This window comes from Carassius auratus, unplaced genomic scaffold, assembly GCF_003368295.1.
Source record: "Carassius auratus strain Wakin unplaced genomic scaffold, ASM336829v1 scaf_tig00029870, whole genome shotgun sequence".
In the NCBI taxonomy this organism is placed as follows: domain Eukaryota; kingdom Metazoa; phylum Chordata; class Actinopteri; order Cypriniformes; family Cyprinidae; genus Carassius; species Carassius auratus.
In genome coordinates this window covers 25,359-36,604 of record NW_020525806.1, presented here as the reverse complement: position 1 = coordinate 36,604, position 11,246 = coordinate 25,359, and the positions used below count along the sequence as shown (strand labels likewise).

The following is an 11,246-nucleotide window of genomic DNA, read 5'->3' as shown; positions in this document are numbered from 1 at the left end:
AGTTCGTAATTTATGGCAGGAGTTATGTAAATGAAAACGAAGTGGAGATCGATATAAAAATTGAGTCGTGGACTTTTTAAGGATGTAAGCACATTTATTTTTCTCAATACTCTCATTTTCATTTGCAGAACTTTATTCTTTTGCATTTATTTGCGGCATTATATTGACTCCATAGAAAAGTATTAAATCCGTTCCACCGAAAGCAGCGAATATTTTCGATAAATTACAAGGAAAGTCTCAGAATGTGATTGGATGACTGCAACTGTCAATAATGAGACGGATTAAACACATTTACACGCGATTGACATTTTTAGACTTGGAAAGTGCAAAACGAAAGGACATTTCAAAAATGTACACACCACGGATATAAGATAATCTCAAAAAAAAAAAAAATAAAAAAAAAATAAAAAAAAAATATATATATATATATATATATATATATTTTTTTTTTTTACAGTATGGCCAGACCACATGGATCAGATTTTAAACCACAAACTGATTTTAACCAGATTATGTTTTTTTTTAATTTATGAATATTTATGCTGAATTGTAACTTGTACAAGAGCAGTAAAGACATTACAAAAAATTTTACAAAAATGAAAGAAAAGAGAGAAATCTGTATGCATTAGAAAATGTCACTGTAAAAAGTGATTAATTAGTTAATTGTTTAATAATATCTCTCAGTGATGGCAGCTATGGACGACACACGTGGGCTGATCTCATTCAGTCTCTCCGTGATAGACCTGCGCTGCTTTTCCCATTCATCCTTGGAGAGTGAGGAAGGATTCGTCTCCAGGAACTTGAACGCATCTTTAGACTGAACGCTGAAGATGACCTGAGCTCTCTGACAGCATTCACCAAATCTCTGCCAGTACTGAAAGATCAAAGCCACAAAAGATCAACCACATTTACTAAAAACATCTTGACATAAACCCATTATCCCAAAATCACTCCCAGAACCACTCACGATTTCCTTCATAGTGAAAGTCACAGTTCATTTTATGGGGAAGGACTGAATGAAAATCTGGCTGCTGATGTAAATACTCATGAATGACACTGAAGAGTATGTATAATCAGTGTCTACATTACCTTTCCTGTTGCTTTAATGGAGGTCAGAAACCCCTCCTTCAGGTCCTGAAAGAGATCCTCCTCGACGAAGCTCTGGTCTTTCATTGAGTCCAGCAGCGTACGCACATTCTCCCAAAACTTCTGAAGCTCAATCAGAATTTGCTGGATTTGTAAAAGACACAGCTGGACGTCTTCAAGGTGGACAGGACTGGGAATCACACCTGGACCAGCAATATACAGCAGATCGGAGAAATCAATGTGAGCCTTCAGAACATTATAATAGACAGTGATGAACATGTGAACTGCATGATGTTTGTTAAAATCTCTCACCTGGATGTATTTTGCAAGTGGACAACTTCAGCTGGAGATCAGTCAGTTTGACTTGAATCGTCTGCTTTCTGGCTTGCAGATCGTCCTTCTCGGAGGTAAGATACGACAGGTCGGCATTGAGCGATTCAGTTTTAGCAGTATCAGCAGGGTCGGTCATAGCAATAAACTGCAACAGGTGCATCCAGATACCAGATTGTTTTTCGCTAGTATGTGCGATGTGATTCTGTAGCTCACAGTCTTTGTCTTTAATCTTTCTCTCTAATTCCTTCATATCTCGGTTGTGTTTTCTCAGCTCCTCTTCAAGTTTGGCCACAGCTTCCTGCAGACTCTTCACCTGTGTGTTTTCAGTCCGCTTTTCTTCTCTCTCTTTCTTCTCTTGAATCACATCGCTGGTGCACCTTGCCACACTTTGTATATGTTGATAATACCTGAATAAAATAATGCATTTCATATGATTGGCTAAAGTGAAATCAAATGAAAAATTATTATAATGAAATTGTAGTAACCATTTTTTTAGGAGAGGAGTTGGGTTCCTGCTTGGGACTCTCTGTCGTTATCTGTCTCGTGTTTGGTACTGCATGTTGTCAGATTGTTGTAGTTAGACTGTTGTTGTTTCTGGATTTTGTGTAATTATTGCGTGACAAATACCCTGTGTTGGATGAACTTACTCCCGGACTCGTTTTTGGAATCAGCATGGTATGGGTTAATCAACTTAGATGGTAAGTTAACCTAAATACACCTCTGTTCCCCATCATAACGTAACTTGTCTAAAATGTAAACAATTTTTACATTTCTGCATTTCTGAAAAGTTTTCAGAATTGTTTTCTTTCATGTGTGCTTTGGTGTGCATAAATGTATCAATTATATGGACTCCTTATATATTTATAAGTTTGCTAATGTTTTCACCTCTGCACAGTCGCATCCATGGCTCTGATGATGTCATTGATCCATGTTCTGGCTTTCTCCAGGGATCTCAGTGCCAAAACGGGTTTGTTCTTCTCAAACGCTGTCATCAACATTGGGAAAACAGAGGAGACCAGGTTGGAACCTGTGGCGACACACTACGAGAAAATAGAATTTAATTACATTTTATTTAAAACAAAAAAAACATTTGTTGGCACAGTGAAATACTGAGCTTAATTCCACCATTGAATAAAAATATAAAAAGGTAATTGTGACTTCTTAAACACACAAAAGAAATTTGAAATTCTGAATTCTGAGTTTACATTTTACAGTTTAGATTATTTCCCTCTAAATTCTGAGTTTAAATTTTGCTATCATCTCACAATTGTAACTTCCCCCCCCTCTGAATTCTAAATGTATTTCTTGAAATTTTAAGCAATTACATTTTGTTCCTCTTAGAAGCCAAAGAGTCTCTATATTACACTATATATACTATTTAAACAAGCAATTAAAAAATAAAAAATAAATAAATAAAAAAACATTTGCAATTACCTACATTTTTATTTATTTTTTGGTGGAAATAAACTTCCATGTGTATTAATGAATCACAACCCAAAACACTAAAAGACTTTAATCACATGAGCCATTATTCTATTCGCAATAGAACATGAACATAACAAATGTTTTAAAATATTTTACACTTTTATGCACTAAATAAGCTCATTTCAAAATTTATGCTTGTCCCCATTGAGACCTGTAGCAGGCATCAAATTTGAAAAGAGTTCATTTTGTGCATAAAATGTTTACGTTTCTCAGTTTAAACATTTGTTATGTTACCTATGTTCTATTGTAAATAAAATATTGGCTCATGTGATTTGATTTTTAAAAGCATCTAAACTGGGTTTTATGGGATTTGTTAGTATTATTATACATAATTGCATGTTGTTTAAAGGGGTCATATGACGTTGCTAAAAATAACATTATGTTGTGTATTTGGTGTAATGCAATGTGTTAATGCACTTTAAGGTTCAAAAACAGTATATTTTCCACATACTGAACATTACTGTTGCTCCTCTATGACCCATCTTCCTGAAATGTGTTAATTTTTACAAAGCTCATCTTTCTGAAAAAGGACTAGTATGCTGATTTTCCAGCTATCCAGTGCGTTTTGATTGGATAAATACCTCAAGAGTGTGAGGGAAATGTTACACCTCTTATCTCCTGGCACGATGAGACAAAACCAATAAAACCCATTACAAACTAGTGGGAATTTAATTACTGATTATAATAACTTGTACTGTCTTTTTATGCATTACGTTGCTTATTGTGCCACGTAAACATAAAATCATATCTGGGGAAATGACAAACAACAAGCACTACTCTGCACTGCTTAAAACTCGCACTTGGATCGTCAGTGACAAATCTTTAAATGCAAAAACGTATTTATAGGCTATAAGTATAACTGTGTTAAAGAAGATGTGCTGTCCCAATCCAGAAGCGTTCTTCATTAACTGTAAACCATTGTATTCACCAGCAGCTTTGGGGCTCTCTGATCACTGCCTGGTTCTTATACCAGCCTACAGTCGGCAAAAACGTAATTCTGCTAAATGTTATAAAAACTGTAAAGAGATGGACCAATGAAACAGGGTGGGCTTTAAAAGCCTGTTTCGACCTCACTGATTGGAGTTGAACACAGACTACAAGACACCATCCTCCAGCACTGAGGCAAATCAATAACCTGCTGAAGACCAGAATCAGTTTTATTATAGATTTGACAGACCTGTGGATATAACGTCTGTAGTCATGAAGTCATTTGAAAAAGTGGTTCTGGGTTATCTGAAGGACATCACTGGACCCTTACTGGACCCCCTGCAGTTTTGCTTACTGAGCAAACAGGTCTGTGGATGATGCAGTTAAAATAGGACTGCACTTCATCCTGCAACATCTGGACAAAACATGAACTTGTGTGGATCCTGTTTGTGGACTTTAGTTCGGCTTTCAACACCATCACTCCAACAGCCTCTCCAGATTAAACTAAATCAGCTCTCTGTCCCTAGCTCTATCTGTCAGTGGATCACCAGCTTTCTGACAGATAGGCAACAGCTAGTGAGACTGGGGAAATTCATGTCAAACAGCTGCTCCACCAACACGGGTGTCCCTCAGGGATGTGTCCTCTCCCCACTGCTGTTCTCCCTGAACACCAGTGACTGCACCTCTAAAGACTCCTCTGTCAAGCTCCTGAAGTCGTGTAGTCATGCCGTCCTTCGAATGAGACGTTAAACCAAGTTCCTGACTCTCTGTGGATATATAAAAAATCCCAGGATGTCTTTCAAAAAGAGTAGAGGTGTGACCTCGGCATCCTGGCCAAATTTGTCCATTAGTCTCTGACCATCAAGGCCTCCTAACTATCCCCATATCTGCTGATTGGCTTCATCACTCTGTCTCCGCTTGTGTGTGGAGGGCATTCTGGCACAATATGGCTGCCATCGCATCATCCAGGAGGATGCTGAACATTGGTGGTGGATGAGGAGATACCCCTGACAGTGTAAAGTGCTTTGAGTGCTTAGAAAAGTGCTATATAAATGTAAGAAATAATAAAATAATAGAAATAAATTAACAACATGGAGCTGAACATGCTCAAAACAATGGAGATGATGGTGAACTTTAGGTGAAACCCCATTGTCCTCTCCCCACTCACCATCATGGACAGCAATGTGACTGCATTGGCTTCATTCAGATTCCTGGGATCCACCATCTCGCACCACCTTGAAGTGGGACAATCACATTGACTTAATTGTTAAAAAGACAGAACAAAGTTTGTACTTCCTTCGCCAGCTGAGGATGTTTAACCTGCCCCAGGAGCTGCTGGAAGAGTTCTACTTAGCTGTCATTGAGCCTGTCCTGTGCACTTCAATATATGTTTGGTTCAGCTACAAAATCAGACATTAATAGACTACAGAGAATGGGTCGGACTGCTGAAAAGATTATTGGTGCTCCCCTGCCCGCCTTTCAAGAACTGTATACATCCAGAGAGAGGAAAATGGCTCAGAAAATCACTTGAGTGGACTTGAGTGAGCGGAGTCCGGCGGCAACCACATGTGACGACCCCGGCCTGGACTCCAGTTCATCCACAGTGAAAGTCAATCCAGCGATCCACAGCGCGATGTTGATGTATTTCCTCAGTGACCAGCACGGATCAGCTCTAGGCGTGACGAAGTGGATATCGTCCTCTTTTGGAAGGCCAAACAAAGTAGTTTTGCTTTCACAATGAAACACACAGTGTGTCCACGACATCGCGGAGGCAGCAACAATACTACAGCGAGAATAAAAGTTATGCTTTCTGTCTTCACGTGAACATTTGGGCGGTGTCATGGAAATCTTCCCACACAGTTATGTAGACATGTGTTTAAACGAGGCGTTTTAGGAGGGCGCGGACAAGTCTTAACTTTTAGAAAGAATATCTCTTTGGGTCTGAGACTTTAGTCTTTGTAACTTTAAGGATCTTATCTATGCACGAACAGCTTCTAACACTCAAAAGAGAAAGGAAATTTTTAAATTGCATCATATGACCACTTTAAAATATATGTGCTTTATTTAAGCGAGCACAAAAGCAGATTTTTTTAGGAATCATCACGTATTTCAAAGTGGCCATGACTGTCAAGATATGTAAAGCAGAACATGACGAATTCGGGCTCACCTTCATCAGAACGGCTTCAGAGGATCCAAACAGCATTTGTGTTTCAACGGCTTGTTCTCTGATCAGACGCTCCAACTTTGGAAATTTACCCAGATCCAGGTAAGACAGATGATAGAGAAGAGCCGTTCGCTCTGTAGCCGGATGGAGATCGTGGATGAACTCTGACCTCCATGAGAATTCACTGGGCACAACCTCTGAGACATCAGACCAAACATTAGTGATGGAAAACAACCTCTCTCTTTTCTATTGTCATGTTTGACATCACTGGACGTTTGTAAAAGCGTAATGTTTTACAAAGCTGCTTCGAATAATTTGTAATAATATAGTTGAAACTCAATGCTGACACCGGCAAATATTTACATATTTGATACTGTTGTAAAGAGCAAGTGAAAATACTGAAGAGCCATGTTTCTGATCATGTTAGATGTAAAGTTCTTCATGTCCACCTCTTTGTGTGTGGCTCGAAACAAACATCAGCTGATTCTCGCTTGTCTCCAGCCTCGGCCCCTTGTCTGTTAGAAGAGACAACATGACAAAATGTCAAAAACTTTAGCTTTATAATATTTAATGTACTGTAGTTCATTAAAGTGTAAAGTGTCTCTTACCTTTAAAATTAGACATGGTTTTCTATGGCAGTTCCTAGTGTGAGTTCTCTTAAACTACAATAGAAAGAAAAGAAATGCAACAGAAAATGTAAATAAATAAATATATATATATATATATAACCTGAATTCCGGAAAAGTTGGAAAGTTTTTAAAATGTGAATAAAATGAAAACTAAAAGACTCTTAAATCACATAAGCCAATATTTTATTCACATTAGAACACAACAAATGTTTAAATTGAGATCAATTGTACACTTTTATCCTCTAAATTAGCTCATTTTAAATTTGTGGCCTGCTGCAGGTCTCGAGAATGTTGGCATGGGGGCAACAGGGCTGAAAAAGCTAAACATTTTGAAAAGATTTAACTGGAAGTAAATCTAGCAACTAATTGAATAATATATGACTAACTAAATATAATAATAATAACTAAATAACTAAAGGAATAATATCAACTAGCTATGAAAGGGATGTCTTAGAGAGGCAGAGTCTCTCAGAAGTAAAGATGGGCAGATGCTCTCCAATCTGTTAAAGAGTGAGTAAAAAGATTGTGGAATACTTTAAAAACAGCGTTCCTCAACATCAAATTTCAAAGGCTTTGTAAATCTCATCATCTACAGTGCATAATATCATCAAAAGAGTCAGAGAAAATAGAGAGATCTCTGTGCGTAACGGACAAGGCCAAAAACCTTTTTGGACGCTCGTGGTCTAAATTCACCATCCATGTTCAACGATTTCAACATTTTTGAGCGACAACCTCCTGCTCTCTCTCGTGAAGCCAACAAGGAAGTGACTAAAACTGTGATTCATCGACTGGCCATTTGAGGCTGGCTTCAAAATAGTCAATCCCCATGTTAAACTGCCTAACTTTACAACAACAAAAAAATCAAGTTTACAGCCTGGTTCAAAAAATTATTTTGGTCTATATTGCTAATTTTGCCCTTCATGATAACTGTGAGGGGGGTAATTTTTTTATAACTCATCCATTTAAATTACATTAAGCCTTAAAGTTCTGCATAATTAAGGGTCTGGCCACTTGAGTGACAAGTGGATTGCCGCTGCGGTCGCGCTAGGTGGGCGTGGCTTCAGGAACCAGCTCCCGCTTTTTTGGCCATTTTCGATTGCAAGATGGCGACGGAACGCACCAATATATACATACTATAGAACACGTTGAACTCAAAATTTGCTAGAAAATCAATGCCATAAATCCAAACAAGTGTGTTCCAAATTTTATGTTGATATCTTAAAAAAAAAAAAAAAACATTTAGTATGATTTTGTTTGGGGGCAGTACCAAACTTTTCCCATTAGATGGCAGCAAATCTCAACTGGTGTACACAGCGGTGAAATTTGAGATTTTCAGTACGGTGTAATTTCTCTCAAGAAACATTGCAGGTGCACGTGCACACACACATACAAACCACACTCTGACTTCCATAACAACTTTATAATATAGCAAAAGCTGAAAACTTTAAAAAAAAGAAAAAGAAAAACAGTATTTGCTTTATAGGCAGATTGTGCATAGTAATAAGGAAAATAAATAGGAATAAATTTAACTTTGAAACTTTGCCAACAGAATGAAAGCCTATTAACAAAGACTGCATCATGGTATAGTAGAATGGCCATGTGATTAAGAAAAAGCAGTTTTAATGTGTTTCAATGGTGACGTTTGTAGCTATTTGTACTTAATGTAAAATATATGTATTAAAGAAAATGAAAGTGAAATACAAAAATTCTAATAAAAATACAGATTTGTGCCAAAATGTATGCTTTTGGCATTAGCAAAGGCAAAATTCAATAAATCAGTAAATTAATTTGATGCACAATGGTAATTAAAAAAAAAAATACCAAAAAAATAAAATAAATAAATATATATATATGTGTGTGTGTGTGTGTGTGTCAAAACTTTTTTATGATGCTATAATTAAAAATTCTTGTTATAATAAAAATCTATCTTAAAAAGTTGGTCTACTTACATATTTTGTGTCCAGTTTCTTTTTCAAGTGTCTGCCAGCAACTTCATCAGCCGAATGTGAATGCTTGAAGAAGACAGTTTTCAGTTCACGCGGTGTTGAGAAAAACATGCATCAGGTAAAGCAGAAAAAAAACTCTGCACAAACACATGCCCTTTTTGTAATCACATGATTTATAATTTGAGTGTTGTCTTCACAAGAAAAGCCTACACATTCCTCATGCCATGGTTCCTCATGCTTATGCTGTGGAATTTTAAGAAGGCAGCCAGGAGCGTCATGCACTTATTTACAGGGGCGTAGCCATCATTTCAGAAGTGAAGAGGACAGAAATGTCAAATGTTATAATAATAATACCTTTTTTGTGTGTGTGCTTAAATTACAGGTTTATTCTTTTTCTTATCTCTTTAAATTGTCTAAGAAATCAAATACACTAATTGACAATTATCAGTAATTAGTGTCCTGTACTTATTGTCAATATTTTTATAACTGCCCAATGGAAATTTTACGATTTTAATTACTTTTTGTTCCATTTTTATCACAGAATGAGGCAGAAAATATTAATATTCTTTTGGTTTCTGTAACCAGTGTTTTTATAAATTACAAATGCAATCAGGTATTGGTGATCGGTATTGATGAGTAGGCTACCAAAAATGAAAGTATGAGTCTACATTACAGAAATGTAATAATTACAAAAATAAAACGTACTCTCTACTTAATGAATTAAATACATGTGAAATGTTATTAAGGTTACTAAAGTTATTCAGAGAAGTGCAATATAAAAGAAGATATAAAAGAAGTGCAATATTGAAGTGCAATATAAAAGAAGAAAATATCAAACTATAGGATAATATAAAAAAAAATAGAAAGACACAAATTAAATAAAAATTTGATTACTAAAAATAATAGTCTACAGTACAGAAATATAATAATGGATGATTTTGTCAGTCGCAAATTTAAACATTTTAGTTTTGCTATAGAAAATGTACTATGCACAATTTTCTAAAGTGTATGAAGCTAAAGGTTTTTGGGTTAAGGTTCACGATGAACAACATTTTTATCATTGTATGCTGTATATGCATGAAACTCGTGTATTAAATAAATTCAATGCACACAGACTGAAGTAGTCTAAGTCTTTGGTTCTTTTAATTGTGATGATTTTGGTTCACATTTTACAAAAACCCACCAATTCACCATCTCAACAAATTAGAATATGGTGACATGCCAATCAAATTAAACGTGAGCCCAAATCATCCCAATTAAAAGTATATATTGTCAATTTTTATATATGTATTCCTTATTTTTTTAATCTGTTTTTTGTTCTGTTACTTTCATTCTGTCACAAAAACATATTCCTTGTATGTGTAAACATACCTGGCAATAAAAGCTAATTCTGATTCTGATTTGCGTTCTGATTTTGATCTACTAGATCCTAGTGAACTGAAACAGAAACTGCACAAATGACTTGCTTCTTGCGTCAGATCAAGGCTGCAACTCATTGCTAGTTTTACTTGATCTTAGTGCTGCGTTCGACACCATAGATCATGACATACTCATAGATCAATTACAAAACTATACAGGTATTCAAGGGCAGGCTCTAAGATGGTTAAGATCATACCTGTCCGATCGCATCCATTTTGTTTATTTAAACGGGGAGTCATCTCATTGATCATCAGTAAAATATGGAGTGCCACAAGGATCCGTCCTAGGTCCCCTTCTATTTTCAATATACATGTTGCCCCTTGGTAATATTATTAGAAAATACGGGATTAGTTTCCACTGCTATGCTGATGATATTTTGTCAACAAGACCAGATGAAACTTCTAAATTATCCAAGCTGACAGAGTGTGTTAAAAATGTAAAAGATTGTATGACCAATAATTTTCTCCTATGAAATTCGGATAAGACAGAGATATTACTTATTGGACCAAGAAAAAGTACATGTACACTGATGCAGAAAAGCTAGTTCATGCATTCATGACCTCTAGACTGGACTATTGTAATGCACTTCTAGGTGGTTGTCCTGCTTCGTCAATAAACAAGCTACAGGTCGTCCACAATACAGCAGCTAGAGTCCTTACCAGGTCAAGAAAACAATCTACTAAATAATCTAAAGTTCACCATTCTTCCATCTTTAAATAAGCTCAAGGTATTTTAACAGATTATTATTTACCTTATCACCTGGTGAATTGTTGTTGCAACTTGTGATGTCTTTTTGTTTTAAAACACATTGAACAACCTGGGTTGTAATTAATAGTGCAATATAAATAAAATCGTATTGCCAGTTGCCATTGTTATGTGTTTCAATGTTGTAATGTAAATGTAGTTTTTTTAATGATTTTTTTGCTGATCACTTAGCCAAGTCACACTAAAAGATATCTTAATTTCAATGAGTTTTTAAAACTGGTTAAATAAAGGAAAACAATGAATGAATGAACCAAGCCTGTTAAAAGAACTGATGAATGTATATTCCAAACTGAGAACTCTGACATTTCAGATCTTTCATACAAAAGGCTACAAAACAAGAATAGCAAACATCCTGACATGCAACATATTTTCACAATGAAACTTAAACCCTCTGAAAACCGCAGGGGAATTCCAGCTCTACTTAACTACCCCAGGATAATTACAGAGCATTAACACCCTGCTTTCATTTTTCTCTAAATCTGGCCCGACGCC

At 36.1% G+C, this 11,246-nt stretch overlaps 1 protein-coding gene across 1 annotated transcript; it reads right to left on the bottom strand.

Moving 5' to 3' along the window:
- Positions 1-468: 468 nt before the first annotated feature.
- LOC113079919 (uncharacterized) lies at positions 469-6,619 on the bottom strand. Its single transcript, XM_026252147.1, has 7 exons — positions 6,604-6,619; positions 6,445-6,510; positions 5,999-6,192; positions 2,305-2,459; positions 1,399-1,826; positions 1,090-1,289; positions 469-874 (listed from the first exon to the last, which is right to left on the bottom strand). The coding sequence occupies exons 1-7, from the start codon at positions 6,617-6,619 to the stop codon at positions 668-670; spliced, it is 1,266 nt and encodes a 421-aa protein (XP_026107932.1). The 3' UTR covers positions 469-667.
- Positions 6,620-11,246: the final 4,627 nt, after the last annotated feature.